Genomic DNA, 25,950 nt, shown 5'->3' with positions numbered 1-25,950 from the left:
CGTTCATAGCCTAGCTTCGACCATGATAGACGAAACCTATCAACTTATGTCTGCTTTGTTGATCACGGCTATGCCATCACCGGCCTACCGAGGCTATTTCTTCTGGGATTGCTGATGAGCAAAAGTTGGTAGTTAGGCCTAATAAGACGAAATCGAGGGACGCCGCCTGCGAGGGTTGTGTTGAGGCCGTGTGGGGGACACGGGTTGTGTGTGGCGGCGCAATGTTTTCCTGTGCACGTTTAGGCGGAGCATTACGGTAGTGGTGCTGATGCGGGATGAGTCAGGCTATGCGATGCTGCCTCTGCTCGCTGCCATTTCATCACCAAGACCTGCCTAACACACCGCGGCCTGCAAAAACACGGAATAAAAATCATCTCTTGAAATCTGGTCACCTTAGTTACGGTTGAGGAAGTGAAAGGAACGTCAGGTGATTGTGGTAGGAAGCAAGCGTAGGCGCGCTTTGCACCTGTATTGTGGCACCGTTTTTGTACCAACTGTTAGAGAGGCCTAGCTGTTATATAGACATCATCACGACGACCTCGGAGTAATTCGAGGGACTGGATAGTCAGACTAGGGGTTTCTGCATCCCAGCAGGTCGTTGTTAAGGCCTACACGGTTTGTTTTCGACAGAGGACTGCGTCTTTTCATGCAATGGAGCCTTCATCTTGGTCCTGAACGGCGCTAACGAAAAACGTAGGTTGAAATCATTTCAAAGTCGTGTCACCATCTGTTAAAAGGCCCACGCGTATTAAGCATGTACTGGGTTTATAAAGAGAGTAACAGCTATGGCCAAATGTAGCCTGTAGTAAATGACAACACTGGGATGACCAGACCTAGTCCATGTGTAGGCCTAATAGGCAGGTCTCAGGAGAAACGCGTCGTTTTGAATCAGGATGTTGGCTGTTTATTAGAATCCATGCGCTGACTGACTACGGCTGAACTATATATTCCCACGAACAAAACACAAAAAACAATGCCATCTAAAAGACATGTCAAAGCAAGAAGGCCTATGCCGTTATATCCGGTATGAGGCAATAACTACGGGGGGGGGGGGGGCTATTCACCGGGTCCGGTCACGGTAATGTTTGCATACCAACCAGTTTGTGTAATCCCTCCCACCCGGGGTGAGTTAGCGAGGGGGGGGGCAGCTGGACACGTGCCCCCAAATGTAGCCTATTGATTATGTGGAAAAGGGATGTTGATTATTGTTATTGATTGGGTCAACGTTTTGGCTGAGTTAATACGTAGGCTAATTTCCATGGCTTGAGGCGCAGGTTTTGACTTGAATGCATTCTGTCAAATCACGGGCCAGTATATGTCGCTGATTTGGAATAATGAGTCAATATTTAACATGATTACCATCCCGAATGTTAGCAAAGACAACCCTTTACAACCCCATACATATCAACATAGTTTACACGATTAAGTGAATTATAAGTGACTATAAGCGGATTGCCTCAGCACATGCTCCTAATTGCATTTCTCTGAATATAAGAGTGTAAGATGCAGATAGGGCAGTCTGAACCAGACTATGGATAAGACTGTTCAACAAGCGCAAACCCTTGTTTTGTTTTTCTTCCTTCAGTGTCTTCTAGAGGCGCGAGCGACTGAGGCCACAAAGAATATCGGTTGTTCTTTTTTCCTTTTCTCCCTCGTTTGCATTCACGAGCTGCGCCCTGCTCGGAAGCAGAGCGGTTTGGTGCGGGAAGGGGGGCGGAGGTTGGTCTCAGCTAGCAGCAGCCGTATACTAGTCCAGGCTCCACCGGAGGAGGGGGGGGGGGGTGCGAAAAGTCGTAATCTTGCCCCCTGAAAGTACTGTTGTAACTGGTCTTTGCACTGTGTGTGGGCGTGTGCGTGCGTGAATGAACAGACGCTTCTTTAGTTAGTCATGGAGGCGATATGGCTGTATCAGTTCCGCCTGATCGTCATTGGAGACTCGACGGTGGGGAAATCGTGTCTGATTCGCCGGTTCACGGAGGGTCGCTTCGCCCAGGTATCAGACCCCACGGTCGGCGTGGATTTCTTCTCGCGCCTTGTGGAGATCGAGCCGGGGAAACGCATCAAACTACAGATCTGGGACACCGCGGGCCAGGAGCGTTTCAGGTACTTGGCCAGTTTGTGTGTGTGTGTGTGTGCTACAGCCTCTGCCAGTGTCAGTAGTCTCTCGAGTCCACCGAGTCTCGCGGTGAAACTGTTTCTTTTATATCCCGCGAGATAAACAGCCCTTTGTTATCTTACAGGCTTCATATTTTTGGAGGAGATTGTGTGATTGTTCAAAATGGCACAGTTTCCTGGCATAGTTTCGGTTTTGGTTGCATCTGTAGGCCTATAAACACACACAAATAACACACACACATTGATTGACAAGACATGTTTGACTCAGTTTGAGATTCCCACACTTCTTAGTCGTCGTCAACCCATCTGCTTTCATCGTTCCCTCTTCATTCTGTATCTTATATTTTCTGTCTCTCTTTCTCCCTAACTCATTCATGGCCGTAGCCAGATACAGTAATTATTTATTTATTTTAAAAGAAGAAAAAAAAGAGCCTATTTTCATATAATAACAATTAGTGATTTATAACTGTATAATTAAAAAACGTCACATCTGTGTGTGCCTGTCAGCGTGTATCCCCCCACCAACACACACACACACACACACACACACACACACACACACATACTGTCTCTCTTCATCCGAATGACGTAAAACCACTTGTTGCAAAACTGACAGCTATCAATAAGCCAGCAATGCCTATCTGAGCATCGACCAGGCAGACTAGACTACTGTGTGCACTGCAAGTAAAAGGTTAAGTAAAAGATAAGATAAGTTATTGCTAAGAAGAAGGGACGGATGCCCGTCCATGTTTATGCGAGCTGGTCAAAGCCTGCATGAGCCAGAGAACGCTAGTTTGATCTACAGCAAGAAAGTGGAAGCTACTGAACAATCCCTCAAGGACACCTGTTACTTCAAATCGTATACGCCTATGGTCTTCAGTATGAATTTAGCTTGAAAATCGCTAAAAAGCTCCATTGAAAGAAAAGGATTTTCTGGTTCTGGACCCCGCTCTCCTCATTGTCTGTCTTGTGATTCACTCTCTCCTCTTTCTATGAATATGAGTCTCACATCCGCCCTGTGTCGAGTCTCCATCTCCATATTCTCCCCTTCTTCCCTCTCACCACATATCCCTGACTAACACCTTTCCATCTGTCCTCATCTCTCCTTCCCATCCCTCCTCCTCTTCACCTCCCACCCTCTCCCAGTCTCCTCCCATCGCTCTGTTTCATCCCCTCATCCTTCTCCTCTCTCTAGTCAGAAGAGTCTGCTCAGAGACTGCCTACAGTCAAATGATGAAGTCGGAACCTATTACTCTGTGAAATTGCGAGTCAGATGGCTGAGCGGTGAGGGAATCGGGCCAGTAATCATAAGGTTGCCAGTTCGATTCCCGGCTGTGAAAAATTACATTGTGTCCTTGGGAAAGGCACTTCACCCTACTTGCCTCGGGGGAATGTCCCTGAACTTACTGGAAGTCGCTCTGGATAAGAGCGTTTGCTAAATGTAAATGTAAATGAAATGTACCGTGTCTCTCTTGTCTCCCCCTTTCCCCCCCCCCCCTCTCTGATCCCCGGATGTCCTTTCTTTTTCTCCTGCTCCATACCTCTCTTCTTCCACCCATGCCCCTCTCCTCTCTCCCCTTTCTCTTTCATTCTTCCCTCACCTTCTCCTTCCCCTCATCCTCTCTCCTCCCTCCCTCCACCCACCCACCCTCCACCCACCCTCCCTCCCTCCCTCCTAACTCCACCCTCCCTCCACCCTCCGACCCTCCTCCCTCCCACCACCCTCCCTCCACCCTCCGCCCTCCCACCACCCTCCCTCCACCCTCCCTCCACCCACCAACCCTCCCTCCACCCTCCCTCCCTCACCAGGTCCATCACCAGAGCCTACTACCGTAACTCGGTGGGCGGGCTCCTCCTCTTCGACATCACCAACCGCCGCTCCTTCCAGAATGTCCACGATTGGCTGGAGGAGGCCAGGAGCCACGTCCAGCCGCACAGCATCGTCTTCCTATTGGTCGGACACAAGTGCGATCTGGAGGCCCAACGTCAGGTGAGAGATGCTCTGGGTCGAGACGTATGGACGGTTTGTGTGGTCACTGGTTCTGTTTGTGTGTTTATAGTTTATTATATATATATATTTATATTTTTACTGTTTGTTTAAAACCTAGAATAATGTGGAAAGCAAAAGTCAACACAACATTGATAGTATTTCTGGCATCACATCTTGCGACCAGTGAGGACGGTTCTAAATGTAAACGCTCACAACCTGCATCATCCTGACAGACATCTCGGTTTCCCAGGTGACCAAACAGGAAGCGGAGAAGCTGGCGGTGGCGTACGGCATGCGCTACGTGGAGACCTCGGCCCGCGACGCCATCAACGTGGAGCACGCCTTCACGGAGCTCACCAGGGACATCTTCCAGCTGGTGCGCTCCGGTGACATCACCATCCAGGAGGGCTGGGAGGGGGTGAAGAGTGGCTTCGTGCCCAACGTGGTCCACTCCTCCGAGGAGGTCACCAAGAGCGACCGCAGGTGTCTCTGCTGATTGGTTCAGAGGAGTTTCTGGCGCCCGAGCGGATCCCTTTCCTCCCCCTGATGTCCCCATGGTTCCATCTCCCCTCCCCCGCCCTTCCTCCCCTGCCCTCCCCCCCTGGTCCGCCGTAGGAGACCTGTTGGCGCTGGAGACGCTGGGCTTGTCGGTGGACGGGAGAGATCTCCGGAGAGACTCGGCTGATGGGCATCACTGGTCTCTCCCTCCCTCTCTCCCTCTCTCTCTCTCTCTCTCTCTCTCTCTCTCTCTCTCTCTCTCTCTCTCTGAGGGTGGTTTCCTTCAGGTCCCCATAACAGTCCAGTCAGTTCCTAGATGCTGCTCCTGACTCGCCCACTCTCCCCCAGGGCCTGATCTCCCTCTCCCCAGGCCCTGATCTCCCCAGGCCCTGATCTCCCCAGGCCCTGATCTCCCCAGGCCCTGATCTCCCCAGGCCCTGATCTCCCTCTCCCCAGGCCCTGATCTCCCCAGGCCCTGATCTCCCTCTCCCCAGGCCCTGATCTCCCCAGGCCCTGATCTCCCTCTCCCCAGGCCCTGATCTCCCCAGGCCCTGATCTCCCTCTCCCCAGGCCCTGATCTCCCCAGGCCCTGATCTCCCTCTCCCCAGGCCCTGATCTCCCCAGGCCCTGATCTCCCTCTCCCCAGGCCCTGATCTCCCCAGGCCCTGATCTCCCCAGGCCCTGATCTCCCCAGGCCCTGATCTCCCTCTCCCCAGGCCCTGATCTCCCCAGGCCCTGATCTCCCTCTCCCCAGGCCCTGATCTCCCCAGGCCCTGATCTCCCCAGGCCCTGATCTCCCTCTCCCCAGGCCCTGATCTCCCTCTCCCCAGGCCCTGATCTCCCCAGGCCCTGATCTCCCCAGGCCCTGATCTCCCTCTCCCCAGGCCCTGATCTCCCCAGGCCCTGATCTCCCCAGGCCCTGATCTCCCCAGGCCCTGATCTCCCCAGGCCCTGATCTCCCTCTCCCCAGGCCCTGATCTCCCCAGGCCCTGATCTCCCCAGGCCCTGATCTCCCCAGGCCCTGATCTCCCCAGGCCCTGATCTCCCTCTCCCCAGGCCCTGATCTCCCCAGGCCCTGATCTCCCCAGGCCCTGATCTCCCTCTCCCCAGGCCCTGATCTCCTTTCTCCCGAGGCCCTGGTCCACTCGTCCTCCTACATGGTTGCTACCACTCCAAATCTCACCACACTCCTCTTCCGTTTTCTTTCTGTTTCTTTTCCCTAACCCTCATCTCCACCTCTCTTCTCCTCACCTCGTCTCCCTTCGTCTCCTCACCTCCTCTCTCCTCACCCCTTCCACCCCTCTTACCTCTCGTCTCATCTCCTAACCTCCTCTCCTCACTCCCTCTCTATCCCTCCTCCTATCTCCTCACCTCCTCTCTCCTCACCCCTTCCACCCCTCTTACCTCTCGTCTCATCTCCTAACCTCCTCTCCTCACTCCCTCTCTATCCCTCCTCCTATCTCCTCACCTCCTCTCTCCTCACCCCTTCCACCCCTCTTACCTCTCGTCTCATCTCCTTACCCCCGACATGCAGTCCTGATAGACGACCAGTGGACATAATGACCACAAATAATATGCAGTGAATCCCGAGTGTGACCCCTCCTACTCCCTCTAGAACCTCCCATCTTCTCCTGGTATCTGCCCCTGCTGCCGCCACACACACACACACACACACACACACACACACACACACACACACACACACAGGTTGAAGCCCCAAAGTACTGTCTCCACAGCCTCTGCCCTGGACAAAGGAGCCCCTGTCATTTAAGGTGGACTCAAAGAGGATACAGCTCCCAAACCCCAGGCCTTTGTCCTCTGTACAGCCCCAGGCCACCTTAACCACAGCCCCGCTTGTGTACACAGCCCTGAGAGAGAGAGGACGTGTTTCCAGCCTCCCGAACGTTCCAGAACTTTTCCGGGACGGAGGACAAAGTTCCGCGGGCGACGGGACGCCCTCTCGAAGAGACTGCGCTACCCACAATCCCTTGCACACGCTGAAATGACACTCCACCGCGATGACGCTTGACAAGAGTGCGTCAGCGACTATGAAACCTAGTGGGGACGTTTGGTTCAAATCAAGATGGATGCAGATGAAGCTACAGCAGGCTGTGCTGGTGATGGTGTGCGATCGCACTGTCCTGTATAGTAACACTGCAGTGAGACGACACTGAAAATCCCACCTAAGATCTTGTGGGTAGGGGTGGGAGAGTGGAGGGGAGCTGGGGGAGAGGAGGGGGGCTGGGGGAGAGGAGGGGGGATGGGGGAGAGGAGGGGGGCTGGGGGAGAGGAGGGGGGATGGGTAAAAGTGTGATGTAATCTTTTTTTTACATCTTTTGCAACAGTCCCACCTGACTTAAAGGAAATTAAGTATACTTGTTGAAACTATAACCCAGTTTATAATAGTTAGGTGAAACACTGTCTAGAAGGAGCCTTAGCGACATGACTCTTTGTCTCTCTGAGTGGATGACTGGGTTACTATGGGGTTACGGTTTGACAAACCAAAGAAAGGTTTGGTGTCGGCCATTTTGAGAAGGATGCTATGAAAGATAACAGACCCACTGGAGGAGGTTGTGTTCTTTTGTGTGTTCTGTTTTCGTCGATTCATAAAGGGACCGCCGTGGTAGAGGTAGTAAAGACATTCTGAGAATGCGCCCAGAGTGAGGGCTTCTCATTCCGTAACGGAACCTTGGACAGATGGTGTTCCGTCTGTGGAACCCGAAACCCCCCCCCCTCCCCCCCAGAGAACAATGACATTTCGATTCAATTAGTTCCTCTAACCTCCCTCTCTGTTCCCCTCCATCTCCCTCTGTAACTACCCCCCCCCATCACAGAACTCTGAGGATAACAAGCTTGCTCTAAATCTCACATAACTCCTACACCAACAGGCCAACCCCCTCCTGTGTCACTGATTGGTCAGTGGGAGTTCTCACCCCGTGGCTCCTCGACCTATCGGATAAGCCTTTGTACAGCACCAACTTGGACATCTCGTCGTTCTCCAGCATCTTGCCTCTTCAAACTATGGGACAGAGACCCTGTAAAGCTGAGAGAACTCTCCCTCTCTCTCTCCCTCTCTCTCTCCCTCTCTGTCTCTCTCTCTCTGTCTCTCTCTCTGTCTCAGCGGTTGGTTAACTCATCACAACCCGACACGCCCACATCCAAAACTCCTGCCTGCGGCAGGATCCTTGTGGGAGGTGTTTTTTTTTTGGAGTGGGCGGACATTGAAAAGCTCGTCTCCTCGGTCCCCTCTCCCCCGTCCCTCCTAGCCTCCTCGTCTCCTAGCCTCCTTGGCAGACGCCGTCGTTGGCTGACCCCGTCCTCCGGTGAGCTCGGCCTAGGAGGCTAGGAGAGAGGTGGCGCGAGGAGCTGAGGAGATGACTGTCTCTTCTCTCTTAGCCTGTACTATACCATGTAACTGTCCACCCGTAGGCGCAGCTCTCCCTGTGCCACTTATCTATCGACAGAAATGGAAACATACTAAAAAATGAATAAAAATGTGACTGGTAAACCCTTGTCGTCCTGGTCTCTGTCTTGCGATGCGGCAGGATCCTGTACTGCTGGTCACCTAGGGCAGAGGACTTCAACCCTGCCTCTCAGGGCCCACTCTTCTGCATGTTCTAGATCAGGGCTCTCCAATCCTGGTCCTCGAGGGCCGCTGTCCTGCATGTTTTAGATGTTTCCCTGTTCCAACACACCTGATTCAAATGAAGCAGGCTTCTGCGTAACTACATAACGACCCATTCATTTGAATCAGGTGTGTTGGAGCAGGGAAACATCTAAAACATGCAGGACAGGGGGTACTTGAGGACCAGGGTTGAGAACCACTGTTCTAGACGTTTCCCTGCTCCAACAAACCCAATTCAAATGAATGGGTTGTTATCAAGCTCTGTGGAAGCCTGGTAACGACCATTTTTTTCAGGTGTGCTGGAGCAGGGAAACATCTAGAACAGTGCTCAACCCTGGTCCTCAAGTACCCCCTGTCCTGCATGTTTTAGATATTTCCCTGCTCCAACACACCTGATTCAAATGAATGGGTCGTTATCTAGTTACGCAGAAGCCTGCTTCATTTTTTTCAGGTGTGCTGGAGCAGGGAAACATCTAGAACATGCAGGACAGGGGGGTCCAGAGGACCAGGGTTGAAGACCACTTGACGTAGGGCCCCAGTCACCCTGCACCGCCACATATGACCACAAGGTGGCAGTGTGCAACAGAAAGTCATAAAAACACAGACTTGCAGACTAACGTTGACGTTTATTATTTGAGCAGTTGACCGTTTATGCTTTCGTCTGCCGTGACAGTTCATGACCCAGCGCTGACGAAACACCACCAAGCGCATCAATCATCGAGTCGTCTCCATCCCCATTCAGTGTTTAGTGGAGACACATAAATACAGCCATGTTGGACAAGCAGACATTAGAAACAGGAGGAGGGAAGTAGGCATGAGGGGGGGGGAAAGAGAGAGAGAGCTCAGAACTGTAGAACCGGAACGCAAAAACTGTAGAATGAGAACTTCTGTTCGGAACCATTGTCGTCAGGGAAACCCAGGTGGGCCGGGCCGGTCTGTGACATCACCCCCCCCCCCCCCCCAAACACCTCTTATGACATCACAGGTGCTTGTCAGCAGGCTGAGCTGTGGATGACATCATCCTCCTCATGTCAGCCCAGTCTCCAGACAAGAGGATGATGAGAACTAAACCAACCCACTTAGCAGGCCCAAACAGGTAGGCTGAACACACTCATAAAAATAAGTTTAAAAAAAACTGAGAGATGGAACAGGAAACCATGAGGAGACGAAGGTAAAGAGGGGAGCTGGAAGACGTCTACAAACCTTAGATTACCGGGATGGTAAAACCACCTAAATAGATATACTGAATCATAAAAAGAATACAAAAAAAGAACTGCCTCGTAAACATTTGTTTCGTTTTACTTGAAAAAATACTTTAAAAAGTAACAAATCAATAGATATGGTTAGTTGCTATGAGGGGAGGGGGCAGCTTGGAGGGGACTTAAGAGTGTGTGTGTGTGTGTGTGAGAGGGGCGGAGTGACGCAAGGGGAAGGGGAGCAGCTTGCATTAAGACTTGTCAGTGACGGACTTGAGGAGGTTGTCTTTGCTGCGTCGCTTCACGTCCCAGTTGTAGACTCTGGCCATGTCTGGAGAGCAGGTTAGGGAGCACCACACCAGCCGAGGAGGACAGACAACAGGAGGGAACAGAGGAGGAGACACGCAACAGGAGAGACTTTGGCTCATTCCCTCCCCCTCCCCCTCCCTCCCTCCCCCTCCCTCTCCCTCTCTCTCTCCCTCTCTCTCCCTCTCTCTCCCTCCCTCCCTCCCTCCCTCTCTCCCTCTCCCTCCCGCCCCCTCCCTCTCCCTCTCTCCCTCCCTCTCCCTCCCTCTCCCTCCCTCTCTCTCCCTCTCCCTCCCTCCCTCTCCCTCCCTCTCCCTCCCTCTCCCTCCCTCTCCCTCCCAACGTACTAGCTACACGCTACATAGTTAGAGGGGAATCAGAACCACACACATCTCCTCCAGGGCGGAGGAGACCTGGTGTAGCTAGTCTCCATCTTCTAGCTTGCAGACCAGTGAGCCAGGAGCAAGACAAGCAGTCCCCAGATGGCCCCGGAGTCTGGGCGGAAGGATACTGACTGGAGTCTGGGCGGAAGGATACTGACTTCGGTGGTGGTGAACTGGTCTCGTAGGAAGTCCAGGTCGTCCTCTAGGGAGTCCAGGTTCCGAGACGCGGTGGTCAGGTTCTTCTCCAGCAGGGCCTGGGCGTCGTCAATGTCGTACTCCAGCATGACGTTAGCCTGGGGGGGCAGGGGAGAGAAGGAGAGAGGGGAAGGGAGGAGAGAGAGGAGGGGAGAGAGGGGAGGAGAGAGGGGAGGAGAGAGAGAAGAGAGAGGAGAGAGAGAAGAGGAGAGAGGGGGGAGAGAGAGGAGGGGAGAGAGGAGGGGAGAGAGGAGGGGAGAGAGAGAGAAGAGGAGAGAGGGGGGAGAGAAGGGGCGAAAGAGAGGGCAGGAGACAGATAGGGGAGGCATCAGTCTTATAACCATCGCAAGAAGAAGTGTGTGAACAGGATTCATGGAGCAGAAGTTATAGACCGCATCCCCCATTCTGACACGGGTCTAGGTTATTTGCAACACTATTTAAGTAATCCATACAGTCGTGGGGCTCAAATCAATTTTGAATTTCAATGTGAATACATACACAATAGAATACACTATGTTCTTGCTTGTTTCATGGCGGGGCTAACACAATTCTTGGTGTGGCTGTAGAAAAAAAACATTCTAGTCTAACAGAACATTCTAATTGCTGTTAATTTCGAGCCCTGCTCTCACCCCCTCCCCACGACACACACACACACACACACACACCCTCCCCACGACACACACACACACACACTCACCCCCAGCCACAGGCACACTTTGTCTGTGGGTGGGACCGAGGCCTTGCAGTACACGTTGTCAGCCAATAGGAAATGTGTCTCCATTGGATCTGTGGTCTCCTAGGAAACAAGTGGAAGGGAGGAGAGAGAGGGGGGTGAGAGAGAAGGGGGTTCGGAATAGGAGAGAAGGTAAGCGGGAGGGTGGATACGGACAGGGAGAGCGGGGTGAGGGAGAGCGGGAGAGCGAGAGAGAGCGAGCGAGAGCGAGAGAGGACGTGGTAGGAAACAGGGGAGAGGACACCGAATGGTTCAGTCTCGACACCTGACTATGGTGACGTCACATGACTCATTATTCAAGACGAGATCAGCGGATGACCGGAAGATGTCTGTACCTTCTTCTTCTGCATGTGTCTGAGGATCTCTAGGGTCTGCTTGATCTGAGGAATCTGGCTCTTCAGCCTGCGAAGGGAGGGGGGGGGTGTAAAACAGGAAGTAAAACACATGGTCGACCACATCTCACTACAACGGTTCCATAAACCATTCCAGTAATCACACAGATACATTGCTCAGCCAACGTACCCTGGAGGATCATTTGCTTTACGGTATACAGCGTACTCAGGGTCCTGGCTAGGTTTGGTGTTATAGCAAATGTACAGGAAACTTTAGTTTCAACATTTTCACCCAGTAAAAACACGTGTAGTTGTGTCTAGTGAATACAGCCCGTTCTTTTACTCTGATCACCGACACTGTTCGGCCAACGCACAGATCCAAGATCTTCTGCTGGGCTTTTGTCACACACAGCGTGTTCGCAGCTACGAAAACCTGCTAAGGGAACAGAGAGGCCGGAGAAAAAAGATGCCCGCCGGAGTAAAGATGGCCGCCGCTGGCTCTGGACTCCTACCTGAGCTTCTTCTGGGCCAGGTTCAGTTCCATGTACTTGTACTTCTGGTACTGCTCGTCCAGCTTCCTCAGCACCGCGTCCGCCGTGTCGTTCCCAGGCTGCTTCATAAACGACTCCACGTCCTCCTGAGGCACCAACGAAGAAGAGAGAGAGAGAGAGAGAGAGACAATCACAGACACTGCAAGCCAGTCGCAACTGGACCCGAGAGGTTGCCACGACAAATACATAGTGATGGACGGAGTATCGAACCCTATTGAAGTTACACCGGGTGTTGTAGCTGTTTGTATCCCAGTTGTGGGCGTGGTACATGGGAAAGGAAACCCGAAGCAATGTTTTGCTCTTTATAAGGGATCATTGAATCTGTCCAGCTTGTGGGCTTTGTTAGAAGGACTCAATTTCAGACACCCCTTTCACTGGTTTTTACTTGCCACGCACCTGTACAGGGTTAATCAACTAGGAACTGAAACCCTGGCCCTTTAAATCAGTAGTCCTCAACCATGATCCTCAGGGCTCACTGTCATGTTTTAGACGTTTCCTTATGCCAACACACTTGATTCAGATGAATGGTCATTGTCAAGCTTCTATTCAATGCATTTAATTGCTAACAAATCAGGATTTGTCATTCCTTGAAGTAACGGGTAATAGGAATATAGCGAGCTAGGCACCAGGTGTACCTGGCTAGCACAGAAGGGGGGACCGAGTTAAAACAGTGGGCGTGTGTCACTTGGTGACTGAGCAAGTTAGCTAAAGCTAGCCATCCGTCAAGAAACGTTATCAATTTGACAACTAGGCGTGTTCGTTTTTGTAACGCTAACGTCTAGGCACTGTCAATATTCTGAATATCTAAAGAAAATAGCAGACTGGTATGCTAGTGTGCTTACCAGCTAACGGATGTTTCCTAAAACACCGCTGGCTAGCTAGCGCAACGATCTACACTATGCATTTCCTTACATGGAAGAGGACCGTTAGCTTGGCACTGACAGGTAGCTACAAGTTAGCTGGCTAGCAATGCTGGCTTGTTGTGTTACAACCATGACAGACCAAAGAAGCACCCATAACCACTACATTATTCACTCGGCAACGTCATGCTGTTGTTAGCAAGTAGTATGATGTACGCTATTTTGTTTTTACGCACCACGAAAATAGCTTCGGGAATTCCGAGGTGTTTTTTCTTTGTAGCCTGTACGGCATTGCTGTTCTCTGTGGTGGTCGCCATGTTGAAAAGAACCAACTCCTTCCTCCGTAGTACGCAAATTCTAGCGTCACCTCATGCGTGGTGCGTCAGTGAAGGTCTGGCCAATGAGTAGATGGACTTAAAGCACATGTCATAGACGCTCAGTACTCTTTCGGACGCGGTGAACCAAAACGTTGATACTATTTTACTTTTTTTTCTCTTTCTGCTCATCTTTAACTCTATCTCTTCTTTCCTCTCTCAGTGCCTTAAAATTGGTTCTATGGACTGCGCCAATAAATCCCACCCTCTTCCCGCAACAGTTGTTAATCTGAATAAACGAAATTGACCTCTTTCTTTCTCTCTCCATTTGTTTCTGCGTGTTATAAATAATTTATATATTCCATTATGTGCCACAAATTACCCATTTGTGGTGAATAAGTAATATACAACGGGGTCCTTTTACTTTCGGGTAAAGATTCAGGGAGCAAAGACATGAAACTGCAGTGTTATGCCGCACGTGCCCCACCGTCTTACAGACAAACAGATGCTTGCTCTGGCCTGGTCTAGTCTTCATGACTGGTTAAACTGGGCCTGGTCTAGTCTTTATGACTGGTTAAACTGTGCCTGGTCTAATCTTTATGACTGGTTAAACTGGGCCTGGTCTAGTCTTCAAGACTAGCATGCATTATTGCATCACCACTAGAGAGCAGTCCAACTACACAGGTCATTGGACTGTTACGACTCCATTTCTGGACAGAGAGGAATTATAAGATCGAAGTGTTGGGACATATTTTATTACATATAAATGTTGGAGTCAGGTGGCTGAGCGGTGAGGGAATCGGGCTAGTAAAGGCACTTCACCCTACTTGCCTCAGGGGAATGTCCCTGTACTTACTGTAAGTCGCTCTGGATAAGAGCGTCTACTAAATGTAATTATATATTTTTCATAGAGTAGATAATCGAATCCAATAAACATAAAATACATTAGATGACCAGAATGTAACAGGTAGTCACCTCACCCTAATGAAGACACACTTGAGAGAGGAGAGAAAGGAGAGAAGAGAGAGAGAAAGGAGAGGAGAGAGAGAGGAAGGAGAGAAGAGAGAGAGAAAGGACAACCCTGAACTCATCAAACCCACCAAATCATCATCCACACTGCAGTACGTGATGAAGCATTCATCACAGGAAGTAAACATTCTTTTGAATTACAAGTTATTAATTATACAAAGTTGCACTTGTAGGATGCACAACTGGAGAGTTTGATACCTAGCAACACAAATCTTCCAATCACAGCCTAGCTCTTTGTTTCTGATTCTTACTGTGACTGACAGGAGTGATGATCAAAGGGGAAGGGTTTCTCCTGACCAGGGCTGAAGAACAGGTAGAGTTTCTCAGAGAAGGTCTGGCCAGCGAAGGAGTACATATGAGACCTGTTGTCCACATCATAGAAGGAGACCAGACCCCCCTCATAGTCCACAAACACCCCCACCTTCTGGGGCTTCTCTCCAAGGTCGAGGAACACATCCGGGCCTGCTTTAGCTACATATTCATCTCCATTCCTCAGAATCACAGTCCAGTATCCGTCCTCAGGGCTCAGTACGACCTGCCCCTTCCTGTCGATGGACTCTCTGGCCACACCCACATCCCACCTGGACTTGTCCCCCAGGTACCCCCAGGTCCTCATAGTAGAACCTCCCTGAGGAGAAGCCCTCCTTCCCCAGGACACAAAAACCAAGATCAAACCTCTGTGCGTTGTCAGGGACGTATTGCGGTGTGTCTCCAAGTGTGACTTGTTTCCTGTCCTCAGACAGGGTGAGGCGGGGGAGAGCGATGTCAGGGTCCAGAGTCACGTTCACTGTGGAGGAAAAGTACATTTATACTGGACTTGTGGTCACACTACATTAAACACAACATTTGAATCAGTGTGCGGTGTGCGTATATATGTAGTGTGTGGCGTGTTTATACTGTGTATGTGGTGTACATGTGTTACCTAACTGCTCTTTTTGTGTGTGTAACAGTACATATGCATTTAGTCATTTAGCAGACGCTCTTACCCAGACTTACAGTAAGTACAGGGACATTCCCCCCGAGGCAAGTAGGGTGAAGTGCCTTGCCCAAGGACACAACGTCATTTGGCACGGCCGGGAATCGAACTGGCAACCTTCAGACTACAAGCCCGATTCCCTAACCACTCAGCCACCTGACTCCCAGTGTGCATATGTGTGTGTGTGTGTGTGTATGTGTGTGTGTATGTGTGTATGTGTGTGTGTGTCTGTGTGTGTGTGTGTGTGTGCATTTAACTGAGAGGCCGTGTAGGACACAATTCATTCTCAGCCTCTCACACACCATCATTCTCTCTCACACTCCACATCATACTCACATACACATATCATGTCTCTCACAGATGCTATTATACTCTGATACACACACTATCAATGGAAAACAATGGTGTATGAGAGAGTATGATAGTGTCTATGAGAGAGTATGATAGTGTCTATGAGAGAGTATGATAGTGTCTATGAGAGAGTATGATAGTGTCTATGAGAGAGTATGATAGTGTCTATGAGAGAGTATGATAGTGTCTATGAGAGAGTATGGTTAGCTGGTTCTGGGTTAGGGTTGGCTATGTCTCTCTAACTCTCTCCCTCTCTCTCATATCTCACTCTCTCTGCTTTCCTCCAACTCCACCCCCTCTAAACTCCACCCCAATAAACTCCACCCCCTCTAAACTCCAGCCACAAACAGAACCAGGAAATCACTCCCTCCTCCCACAACAGTTGTTATTCTGAAGAAACAAAACTCAACCCTGCTTAGCTTCCGACATCAGACAAGATTGGGCGTTGCCATGCTGGTTTAGCCGTACGCAATATTGTGACAACCATAGGCTACTTATTCATATCCAGATTTGGTATTTGGCAATCCAAGGTGGTCTCTCTCTCTGTCTACTCTCTGTTTCTCACGCTCCCTCTCTCCACTTGTGTTTCTGTGTGAGAGAGAGCGACCGTCACTACCACTCCAACATGGCCCAGCAGGGAGTTGTGCTGGACCAGGACCAGTTCTGCTGTTCCGTCTGTCTGTACCTCTTAAAGGATCCTGTCACCCTCGCCTGTGGTCACAGCTACTGTAGCAGCTGTATCAAGGGCTACTGGGACCAGAATGAGCAGAAGGGAGTCTACAGCTGCCCCCAGTGCAGACAGAGCTTCACTCGGAGGCCTGCTCTGAAGAGGAACTACATGCTGGCTGAGCTGGTGGAGAAGCTGAAGGAGACAGGAGGAGACCAGGCCGCCCAATCTGACCTGACCAGTCCAGCTGGGCCAGGAGAGGTGACCTGTGACCTCTGCACTGGGCCCAGGAAGCAGAGAGCCCTCAAGTCCTGTCTGGTGTGTATGGTGTCCTACTGCGAGACTCACCTCGAGCCCCACAACCAGGTTCTTGTACTGAAGAATCACAAGCTGGTGGAAGCCAGGTCTGGACGGCAGGAGATGATCTGCTCCAGTCATGACAAGCTGCTGGAGGTCTTCTGTCGGACAGACCAGCAGTGTATCTGCATGCTGTGTACCATGGATGAACATAAAGGCCATGACACGGTGTCAGTCAAGTCTGAGAGGAAGGAGAAACAGGTAAGACCAGAACTATTAATCATAAATGTGTTTCAAGATGGACGTTTTTATGTGATTAAGTTTAAATATGTAAAGAAATGTTAAAGTTCCCCTTTTATGTGATGTATGATGTTATTAATGATAATACCAGAATAAGGTAAGAATATTATAAATACATAACAAGTTTTTTTACACTTTATCAACCTAGATTATTGAATGTATAAGCATTGGACTGTTGTTATGATCTTATTTGAGTCCAAAGTGTGAACTCTTGTTTGGTCTATGTGGAGAACTATAAAATGTCAACAAGTGCTGACTCATGTCAGGAAAAGCAGGAAGAGTTTACTGCATCCACTCCACCAGAGTCCTGTACTGTAACTCCTACTGTGTTGTTGTCATGTGTGTTGTTCTCCAGGACAAGCTGGTCCTGAGTCAGCAGGAAGTCCAGCAGAGAGTCCAGCAGAGAGAGAAGGAGCTGAAGGAGCTCCAACAGGCTGTGGAGTCTTTCAAGGTCAGCATCAGGATCTCCACTACTGGAGCTGTGCTACTGGGAGATACCTGGATAGGACTGGTGGACTCTCTACATTGAGGAAGACTGCTGTCACTAGAGGGATATCTTGATGTATGTCTGTCTGTCTGTCTCTCTCTCTCTCCATCTCCCCTCTCTCCTCTCTCCAGCGCTCTGGCCAGGCAGCAGTGGAGGACAGTGAGAGGATCTTCACTGAGCTGATCCGCTCCATTGAGAGAAGGCGCTCTGAGGTGAAGGATCTGATCAGAGCCCAGCAGGGGGCAGCAGTGAGTCAGGCTGAAGGACTGCTGGAGAGACTGGAGCAGGAGATAGCTGAGCTGAGGAGGAGAGACGCTGAGCTGGAGAAGCTCTCACACACAGAGGACAACATCCACTTCCTCCAGGTAACTAGACTACCCTGGCAGCTCAGATCTGAAGCTACACTCACTGTCTGATCATCTATGTAGGATCTCTGCTCAACCTGTGTGTCTGTCCATCTGTCATTCTTCCATCTGTCATTCTTCCATCTTTCCCTCCTCCCTCTCTCTTTCTCTCTCTCTCCCTTTTCTCCCTCTCTCACCATTTAAATCCCTCTCCTCTCCCTCCCTACCCCCTCCCTGTCTCCAGAACTACCAGTCTCTCTCCAGTACCAGTGTATCTTCAGATGTCCCCAGCATCTCTGTTCCTACTCTTCAGTTTTTCAAACATGTGACTGAGGTGGTCTCTGAGCTGAGAGACAAACTAGAGGAGCTGATCCAGAGAGAGTGGTCCAACATCTCCACCACAGGTGAGCTGGTTAAACACAGCAGGTCTGGAGGAACAGCACATTAAGCCTCATGGACAAACATCATGTGATAGGACAGACACCTGTCACAGAAGCACATGTTTGTATCAACTTGATAAGGAAGTGTTTGTGTTACTGTCTGTGTGTGTGTGTGTGTGTGTGTGTGTGTTTCTGTGTGTGTGTCTGTGCATGATGTGTGTGAGGCCATTGGTGTGTGTATACATATGTGTGTGTGTATTTATATAAATGTGTGTATATATAGTATATGTGTATGTGTGTGTGTCTCCAGTCTCCACAGTGGATGTGTTCCTGCCTCCAGAGCCCAAGACCAGAGCAGACCTCTTACCATGTGAATCTCTGAAGTGTCCAGGTCTCTCTCCTCTGACACGTGTTGAATGATGAATCTGATCCAGAACAACAGCAGTTTAACATGGGGACACATGAATGGACGTGTTATTAACTCTGATCTGGTCTCTGCTCTGCTCCCAGATTCCTGTCAGCTCACTTTGGACCCAAACACTTTACATAGAAACCTCTATCTGTCTGAGGAAAACAGGAAGGTGACACGTCTAAAGCAGCAGCAGCCATATCCTGTCCATCCAGAGAGGTTCACCTTGTACCCTCAGGTGCTGTGTAGAGAGGCTCTGTCTGGACGCTGTTACTGGGCGGTGGAGTGGAGAGGTAAATATGTTCACATAGCAGTCTCATATAAAGACATCAGCAGAACAGGCGATAACTCTTACTTTGGTTACAATAACAAGTCCTGGATGTTGCAGTGCTCTAGTGGTGGTTACACGTTCAGACATAACAGTGTTGAGACGGCAGTATCAGGCCCTCAGTCCTCCAGAGTAGGAGTGTACCTGGATCACAAGGCAGGTACTCTGTCCTTCTACAGTGTCGTCTCTGACACAGTGACCCTCCTCCACAGAGTCCAGACCACCTTCACCCAGACACTCTACCCTGGGTTTTGGCTTAGTAACTATGGTAACAGTGCAGAGATTATGAAGCTGTGGTAGAGGGTCTTGTAGACGAGTGATACCTTCATACCATCATACAGAACCCTGTTACTGTTTTAGTTGGTTTATAATCATTGTTCTTTTGTTCTATAATTACAGCTGTAAATGATTATATTGTGATTTTATGTGACTTCTGTTTAAGTGATCAGTTCATAGTTGTCTCTCTGCTACTTTGAACTCCTGCTGGTGGTTATAATGGACCTGAACATTTGAATAAAGACATGTGAAGCTGAAAGACATCTCTCATTATTTACACTGTAGAAGAAGGATTTGTGTTTCTGACCCCTATTCATCTACAGCCTCTCTCCCTGTCTCCATCCCTCCCTTTCTCTCCTGTTCTCCTTTTCTCACTCTCTCTCTATTCCTCTCTCTTCATCACTCCTTCTTTCTCTCTCAGTGCAATGTTGCACATTCACCACCAGAGGGCAGCACAATCACACAGGTCATTTGGATTGATTTCACTCTGGAAACTTAATATCTGCACAGGGTGGAATTATGTGGTCAAAGTATTGTGAGGTATTTGAATACACATAAAATATATTAATTATAGATGTTTTAAATGTTATAGAATTGCATTCAGAGTCAACATCACAATCTCAATAAACACATATTACATTTCAGGGATTTAGCAAGTAGGAGTTGTGTGTGTGCTTGTATGTGTGCGAGTGTGTGTTTGTTTTTCTGTGTGTGTGTGCGTGTGTGTGTGTGTCTGTGTGTGTGTGTCTGTGTGTGTGTGTGTGTGTGTGTATGTGTGTGTGTGTGCGTGTGTGTGTGTGTGTGTGCGTGTGTGTGTGTGTGTGCATTTAACTGAGAGGCCGTGTAGGACACAATTCATTTTCAGCCTCTCACACGACTCTCATCATTCTCTCTCACACTCCACATCATACTCACATACACATATCATGTCTCTCACAGATGCTATTATACTCTGATACACACACTATCAATGGAAAACAATGGTGTATGAGAGAGTATGATAGTGTCTATGAGAGAGTATGATAGTGTCTATGAGAGAGTATGATAGTGTCTATGAGAGAGTATGATAGTTTCTATGAGAGAGTATGATAGTGTCTATGAGAGAGTATGATAGTGTCTATGAGAGAGTATGATAGTGTCTATGAGAGAGTATGATAGTGTCTATAAGAGTGTATGGGTAGCTGGTTCTGGGTTAGGGTTAGCTATGTCTCTCTCACTAACTCTCTCCCTCTCTCAGTTCATGTCTCACTCTCTCTTCTCTCCACCCCCTCTAAACTCCACCCCTCTAAACTCCACCCTCTGACAGAACCAGGAAATCACTCCCTCCTCCCACAACAGTTGTTATTCTGAAGAAACGAAACTAATCTCTCTTTCTCTCGCTCCCTCTCTCCACTAGTGTTTCTGTGTGAGAGAGAGCGACCGTCACTACCACTCCAGCATGGCCCAGCAGGGAGTTGTGCTGGACCAGGACCAGTTCTGCTGTTCCATCTGTCTGGACCTCTTGAAGGATCCTGTCACCCTCGCCTGTGGTCACAGCTACTGTAGCAGCTGTATCGAGGGCTGCTGGGACCAGGATGAGCAGAAGGGAGTCTACAGCTGCCCCCAGTGCAGACAGAGCTTCACTCGGAGGCCTGCTCTGAAGAGGAACTACATGCTGGCTGAGGTGGTGGAGAAGCTGAAGGAGACAGGAGGAGACCAGGCCGCCCAATCTGACCTGACCAGTCCAGCTGGGCCAGGAGAGGTGACCTGTGACCTCTGCACTGGGCCCAGGAAGCAGAGAGCCCTCAAGTCCTGTCTGGTGTGTTTGTTGTCCTACTGCCAGACTCACCTCCAGCCACACTACCATCCTAAGATGAAGAATCACAAGCTGGTGGAAGCCATGTCTGGACTGCAGGAGATGATCTGCTCCAGTCATGACAAGCTGCTGGAGGTCTTCTGTCGGACAGACCAGCAGTGTATCTGCATGCTGTGTATCATGGATGAACATAAAGGCCATGACACGGTGTCAGTCAAAGCTGAGAGGAAGGAGAAACAGGTAAGACCAGAAATACTAGCCAGTGACTCATGATAAACAGTTTCAAGATGGAAGTTGTTATGTGATTAAGATTAAATATGTAAAGAAATGTAAAAGCTCCACTCGTATGTGATGTATAAAGGGGTTATTAATGATAGTACAACAGACAATAACTTAACAATATCCTAAATATATAACATATAATTGTTTTACGCCTTTTCAACCTAGATTATTGAATGTGTAACCATTGAATTGTTGTTATGATCTTATTTGAGTCCAAAGTGTGAAGTCCTGTTTGGTCTACGTGGAGAACTATAAAATGTCAACAAGTGCTGACTCATGTCAGGAAAAGCAGGAAGAGTTTACTGCATCCACTCCACCAGAGTCCTGTACTGTAACTCCTACTGTGTTGTTGTCATGTGTGTTGTTCTCCAGGACAAGCTGGTCCTGAGTCAGCAGGAAGTCCAGCAGAGAGTCCAGCAGAGAGAGAAGGAGCTGAAGGAGCTCCAACAGGCTGTGGAGTCTTTCAAGGTCAGCATCAGGATCTCCACTACTGGAGCTGTGCTACTGGGAGATACCTGGATAGGACTGGTGGACTCTCTACATTGAGGAAGACTGCTGTCACTAGAGGGATATCTTGATGTATGTCTGTCTGTCTGTCTCTCTCTCTCTCCATCTCCCCTCTCTCCTCTCTCCAGCGCTCTGGCCAGGCAGCAGTGGAGGACAGTGAGAGGATCTTCACTGAGCTGATCCGCTCCATTGAGAGAAGGCGCTCTGAGGTGAAGGATCTGATCAGAGCCCAGCAGGGGGCAGCAGTGAGTCAGGCTGAAGGACTGCTGGAGAGACTGGAGCAGGAGATAGCTGAGCTGAGGAGGAGAGACGCTGAGCTGGAGAAGCTCTCACACACAGAGGACAACATCCACTTCCTCCAGGTAACTAGACTACCCTGGCAGCTCAGATCTAAAGCTGGGAGTCAGGTGGCTGAGCGGTTAGGGAGTCGGGCTGGTAATCCAAAGGTTGCCAGTTCGATTCCCGGTCATGCCAACTGACGTTGTGTCCTTGGGCAAGGCACTTCACCCTACTTGCCTCGGGGGAATGTCCGTGTACTTACTGTAAGTCGCTCTGGATAAGAGCGTCTGCTAAATGTAAATGTAATGAAGCTACACTCACTGTCTGTTCATCTATGTAGGATCTCTGCTCAACCTGTGTGTCTGTCCATCTGTCATTCTTCCATCTGTCTCTCTCTCACCTCTCTTTCTTTCTTTCTCTCTCCCCCCCCCCCTCTCTCTCTCCAGAACTACCAGTCTCTCTCCAGTACCAGTGTATCTTCAGATGTCCCCAGCATCTCTGTTCCTCCTCTTCAATACTTCAAACATGTGACTGAGGTGGTCTCTGAGCTGAGAGACAAACTAGAGGAGCTGATCCAGAGAGAGTGGTCCAACATCTCCACCACAGGTGAGCTGGTTAAACACAGCAGGTCTGGAGGAACAGCACATTAAGCCTCACAGACCCAGACATGGTTTAGAGCAGAACGTTCTGTTGGTGTGTGTGTGACACCATGTACATGTGTGTATATGTGTGTTTATCTATCTGTGCGAATGTCCGTGTGTGTATTAATTTATGTGTCTGTGTTTGTGTGTCTCCAGTCTCCACAGTGGATGTGTTCCTGCCTCCAGAGCCCAAGACCAGAGCAGACCTCTTACCATGTGAGTCTCTGAAGTGTCCAGGTCTCTCTCCACTGACACGTGTTGAATGATGAATCTGATCCAGAACAACAGCAGCTTTAACATGGGGACACATGAATGGACGTGTTATTAACTCTGATCTGGTCTCTGCTCTGCTCCCAGATTCCTGTCAGCTCACTTTGGACCCAAACACTTTACATAGAAACCTCTATCTGTCTGAGGAAAACAGGAAGGTGACACGTCTAAAGCAGCAGCAGCCATATCCTGTCCATCCAGAGAGGTTCACCTTGTACCCTCAGGTGCTGTGTAGAGAGGCTCTGTCTGGACGCTGTTACTGGGAGGTGGAGTGGAGAGGTAACACTGTTGACATAGCAGTCTCATATAAAGACATCAGCAGAACAGGCGATAACTCTTACTTTGGTTACAATAACAAGTCCTGGATGTTGCAGTGCTATTGTAATTGTTACACGTTCAGACATAACAGTGTTGATACTGCAGTATCAGGCCCTCAGTCCTCCAGAGTAGGAGTGTACCTGGATCACAAGGCAGGTACTCTGTCCTTCTACAGTGTCGACTCTGACACAGTGACCCTCCTCCACAGAGTCCAGACCACCTTCACCCAGCCACTCTACCCTGGGTTTTGGCTTTGCTATAATGCCAGTGAAGAGATTATGAAGCTGTGGTAGAGGGTCTTGTAGAGGAGTGATACCTTCATACCATCATACAGAACCCTGTTACTTGTTTATTTGGTTTATAATCATTCTTCTTTTGTTCTATAATTACAGCTGTAAATTATTATATTGTGATTGTATGTGACTTCTGTTTAAGTGATCAGTTCATAGTTGTCTCTCTGCTACTTTGAACTCCTTCTGGTGGTTATAATGGACCTGAACAGCTGAATAAAGACGTGAAGCTAAAAGACATCTCTCATTATTTACACTGTAGAAGAAGGATTTGTGTTTCTGACTCCTATTCATCTACAGCCTCTCTCCCTGTCTCCATCCCTCCCTTTCTCTCCTGTTCTCCTTTTCTCACTCTCTCTCTTTATTCCTCTCTCTTCATCACTCCTTCTTTCTCTCTCAGTGCAATGTTGCACATTCACCACCAGAGGGCAGCGCAATCACACAGGTCATTGGGTGTGCTCAAGCCTTCGGCGAGAGCACAACCTTTGTTCTCTCACATATATATTATTATTATTATTATTTTTATTTCTTTTTGCCCCCCTAAAACTCAGTCAATATTTGGCCTACATAGACAACGTAGGTGTCAAAAGTTTCGTCTTGGTAGCGATTGAGTTGCTTCTATTGGAATTTACGTTCCGTTGCATGGTTTAGGCTGAAGTTAAGTTTTTGTGGCGAAAAGTGAAGCTAACGGTGGCTAATTTGCTAGCCACAGTCACTGACGTTACTAACGTCACTACGTCACTAACGTCACGAAAACACGCGTGACTACCTTTGGCAGAACATTCGTTTCGCATCTGTTAACTTGGGGGATAGCTAGGCTAACTATAGCTTTACTGCAAGGCAGCTGCAGAAACGCCACAAGCAAAGAGGCCAGGGTGATAACTATTTACTCATTTTACTTTGTGATATGACACACAATTGTGATGTGTAATGTACAGTATAAGCTGATATTATTAAGGAAGTACATCTACTTTCGGAAACAGTAGTCTACTATTTCACTGAAGTATTAGCATCATGACATTAGCCTGTGTTGCCCGGCAACACATACTACAGTGGTCTATGATGTAGCGTTATCTGTTTTCAATCGTTAAAATAAACATTCCTCACATATACATTTTCGTTGTAGGATTTATTCTGACATTAGTAAACGATTTGTTGGTGAAATTACCATTACCTGTGGTTTCAAACCAGTGTAGCTCACTGCAACGCTGTAGCTTACGCGAGACACACGACAAAAACATCTAACTTACACAGCTGTTTAGGAAGTCAAACGGCGACAGAACATGTTCGGCACTCCCCTTACTTAAATCAAAAGTCTATCTAACTACTAACCTGAACTTCATTGCCACAGCCTAAACGTTGTCAATCTGTTCATGAAAATAATTAATTTCAGCTTAAACCGTACAACGGAACGTTAAATCCAATTCAACCAACGCAATCGCTACAGTACCAAGACGAACACAGCAGTAGTCTAGTACTGTACCGTAGTAGTACAATTTACCGGGGCAGCTTCTCCACACAGGGCTATATCGCATTTTGCGTTGTTACTGACAATGATCGCTACCAGAGAGCTTTTTATAAATGAGCGATTTTCCACTAAATAAATGTCAAGCTTATTTACGTTTTGGGGGCATATTTTCAGTTAGCAGATGGTACTGTTTGAATCGCGATTCCATCTTCTACTGCCGGGTAACGTCGTAGAATAATCTTCAAAGGGGGTTCTTTATTAATGAATGAATGCAATGAGTAGGCTAAATGCCTGAAAATATCATGAGAAGGGAAAAACTTAAAATGACGTTTAAATCATAGAGATTAGGTCAATTTTTACACCGGTCTGCCAAATTTATTAGTTTTGATTCAACGATGAGGCTGCCTCTTGCAGGGGAAATGAGAAGACATCTATTTCATTCTACACTTCACTCGTATTTTCAGTTGTAAATGAGCAGCAAAAAAAATATGCTTTTAAATCTATGTAATCTTTATAAATAATAAGTATGCATTTTTATATAACATATACAGAAATATCAGTTGTAAAAATGTCATTCAAAAACGGACCCCTGTGCAACCGACGCAAGCAAGCACACCCTACAATTTCCCCAGAAATTGTACCCTCTCTAGTTTGGATTGATTTCACTCTGGAAACTCAATATCTGGACAGAGTGGAATTATGTGGTCAAAGTATTGTGAGGTATTTGAATACACATAAAACATATTAATTATAGATGTTTTACATTGTATAGAATTGCATTCAGATTCAACATCACAGTCACAACACATATTACATTACTGGGATTTAGCGAGTAGGAGTTGTGAGTGTGTGTGCGCAAGCTTTGTTGAACAATATTTCCCCATGTTCTTTTGTAATAGAAATGCTGGGAATTTCACACCATCGCGTTCCACTGAAGACACACACACACACACTGAACACACACAAACACACACGCACACACACTGAACACACACCCGCTTTCCTCTCTTTCCCGGTGACTGAATGGACAATGCTGCTTCTCTAAGGAATGCCAGCAATGTCCTGAGTCAGCAACACTAACACACACACACTCTCACACACACACTCTCACACACACACACTAACACACGCACACACTAACACACGCACACACTCTCA

At 48.7% G+C, this 25,950-nt stretch overlaps 4 protein-coding genes across 7 annotated transcripts; 3 read left to right on the top strand and 1 right to left on the bottom strand.

Annotated features, from left to right (window-relative positions):
- The first annotated feature begins 233 nt into the window (after nucleotides 1-233).
- On the top strand, nucleotides 234-4,980 carry rab39bb (RAB39B, member RAS oncogene family b). Its single transcript, XM_062449853.1, has 4 exons — nucleotides 234-693; nucleotides 1,871-2,103; nucleotides 3,925-4,105; nucleotides 4,356-4,980. The coding sequence occupies exons 2-4, from the start codon at nucleotides 1,889-1,891 to the stop codon at nucleotides 4,599-4,601; spliced, it is 642 nt and encodes a 213-aa protein (XP_062305837.1). The 5' UTR covers nucleotides 234-693; nucleotides 1,871-1,888; the 3' UTR covers nucleotides 4,602-4,980.
- Nucleotides 4,981-8,834: 3,854 nt separating this feature from the next.
- vbp1 (von Hippel-Lindau binding protein 1) lies at nucleotides 8,835-13,180 on the bottom strand. The gene is made up of 6 exons (XM_062449777.1): nucleotides 13,021-13,180; nucleotides 11,886-12,010; nucleotides 11,377-11,443; nucleotides 11,006-11,104; nucleotides 10,268-10,406; nucleotides 8,835-9,755 (listed from the first exon to the last, which is right to left on the bottom strand). Exons 1-6 carry the CDS (start codon nucleotides 13,099-13,101, stop codon nucleotides 9,676-9,678), a joined length of 591 nt encoding a protein of 196 aa, XP_062305761.1. The 5' UTR covers nucleotides 13,102-13,180; the 3' UTR covers nucleotides 8,835-9,675.
- A 2,742-nt stretch (nucleotides 13,181-15,922) lies between these two features.
- LOC134009544 (tripartite motif-containing protein 16-like) lies at nucleotides 15,923-19,206 on the top strand. 3 transcript variants are annotated; one of them, XM_062449061.1, is made up of 6 exons: nucleotides 15,923-16,679; nucleotides 17,074-17,169; nucleotides 17,337-17,570; nucleotides 17,794-17,953; nucleotides 18,249-18,299; nucleotides 18,440-19,206. In XM_062449061.1, exons 1-6 carry the CDS (start codon nucleotides 16,080-16,082, stop codon nucleotides 18,964-18,966), a joined length of 1,668 nt encoding a protein of 555 aa, XP_062305045.1. In that variant the 5' UTR covers nucleotides 15,923-16,079; the 3' UTR covers nucleotides 18,967-19,206. The 3 variants fall into 3 exon arrangements, with proteins under 3 accessions (XP_062305045.1, XP_062305043.1, XP_062305044.1); XM_062449059.1 differs by having other exon boundaries at nucleotides 15,924-16,679; nucleotides 18,240-18,320; XM_062449060.1 differs by having other exon boundaries at nucleotides 15,926-16,679; nucleotides 18,240-18,299; nucleotides 18,440-19,205.
- A 1,030-nt stretch (nucleotides 19,207-20,236) lies between these two features.
- On the top strand, nucleotides 20,237-23,554 carry LOC134009545 (tripartite motif-containing protein 16-like). 2 transcript variants are annotated; one of them, XM_062449064.1, is made up of 6 exons: nucleotides 20,237-20,977; nucleotides 21,392-21,487; nucleotides 21,655-21,888; nucleotides 22,252-22,411; nucleotides 22,612-22,662; nucleotides 22,804-23,554. In XM_062449064.1, the coding sequence occupies exons 1-6, from the start codon at nucleotides 20,381-20,383 to the stop codon at nucleotides 23,325-23,327; spliced, it is 1,662 nt and encodes a 553-aa protein (XP_062305048.1). In that variant the 5' UTR covers nucleotides 20,237-20,380; the 3' UTR covers nucleotides 23,328-23,554. The 2 variants fall into 2 exon arrangements, with proteins under 2 accessions (XP_062305048.1, XP_062305047.1); XM_062449063.1 differs by having other exon boundaries at nucleotides 20,238-20,977; nucleotides 22,603-22,662.
- The last annotated feature ends 2,396 nt before the right edge of the window (nucleotides 23,555-25,950 follow it).

Source organism: Osmerus eperlanus, chromosome 23 (assembly GCF_963692335.1).
Source record: "Osmerus eperlanus chromosome 23, fOsmEpe2.1, whole genome shotgun sequence".
Classification (NCBI taxonomy): domain Eukaryota; kingdom Metazoa; phylum Chordata; class Actinopteri; order Osmeriformes; family Osmeridae; genus Osmerus; species Osmerus eperlanus.
This window is presented reverse-complemented; position numbering and strand designations above follow the sequence as displayed.

Coding starts and splice junctions, on each gene's coding strand:
- LOC134009545 (XM_062449063.1), top strand. CDS start 20,381: ATGGCCCAGCAGGGAGTTGTGCTGGACCAGGACCAGTTCTGCTGTTCC. Junction 21,488..21,654: donor AGGCTGTGGAGTCTTTCAAG/GTCAGCATCAGG, acceptor TCCTCTCTCCAG/CGCTCTGGCCAGGCAGCAGT. Junction 21,889..22,251: donor ACAACATCCACTTCCTCCAG/GTAACTAGACTA, acceptor CTCTCTCTCCAG/AACTACCAGTCTCTCTCCAG.
- vbp1 (XM_062449777.1), bottom strand. CDS start 13,101: ATGGCGACCACCACAGAGAACAGCAATGCCGTACAGGCTACAAAGAAA. Junction 11,444..11,885: donor CTGGCCCAGAAGAAGCTCAG/GTAGGAGTCCAG, acceptor CTCCCTTCGCAG/GCTGAAGAGCCAGATTCCTC. Junction 11,105..11,376: donor GACACATGCAGAAGAAGAAG/GTACAGACATCT, acceptor CTTGTTTCCTAG/GAGACCACAGATCCAATGGA.
- rab39bb (XM_062449853.1), top strand. CDS start 1,889: ATGGAGGCGATATGGCTGTATCAGTTCCGCCTGATCGTCATTGGAGAC. Junction 2,104..3,924: donor GCGGGCCAGGAGCGTTTCAG/GTACTTGGCCAG, acceptor CTCCCTCACCAG/GTCCATCACCAGAGCCTACT. Junction 4,106..4,355: donor ATCTGGAGGCCCAACGTCAG/GTGAGAGATGCT, acceptor TCGGTTTCCCAG/GTGACCAAACAGGAAGCGGA.
- LOC134009544 (XM_062449059.1), top strand. CDS start 16,080: ATGGCCCAGCAGGGAGTTGTGCTGGACCAGGACCAGTTCTGCTGTTCC. Junction 17,571..17,793: donor ACAACATCCACTTCCTCCAG/GTAACTAGACTA, acceptor CCCTGTCTCCAG/AACTACCAGTCTCTCTCCAG. Junction 18,321..18,439: donor TGAATCTCTGAAGTGTCCAG/GTCTCTCTCCTC, acceptor CTCTGCTCCCAG/ATTCCTGTCAGCTCACTTTG.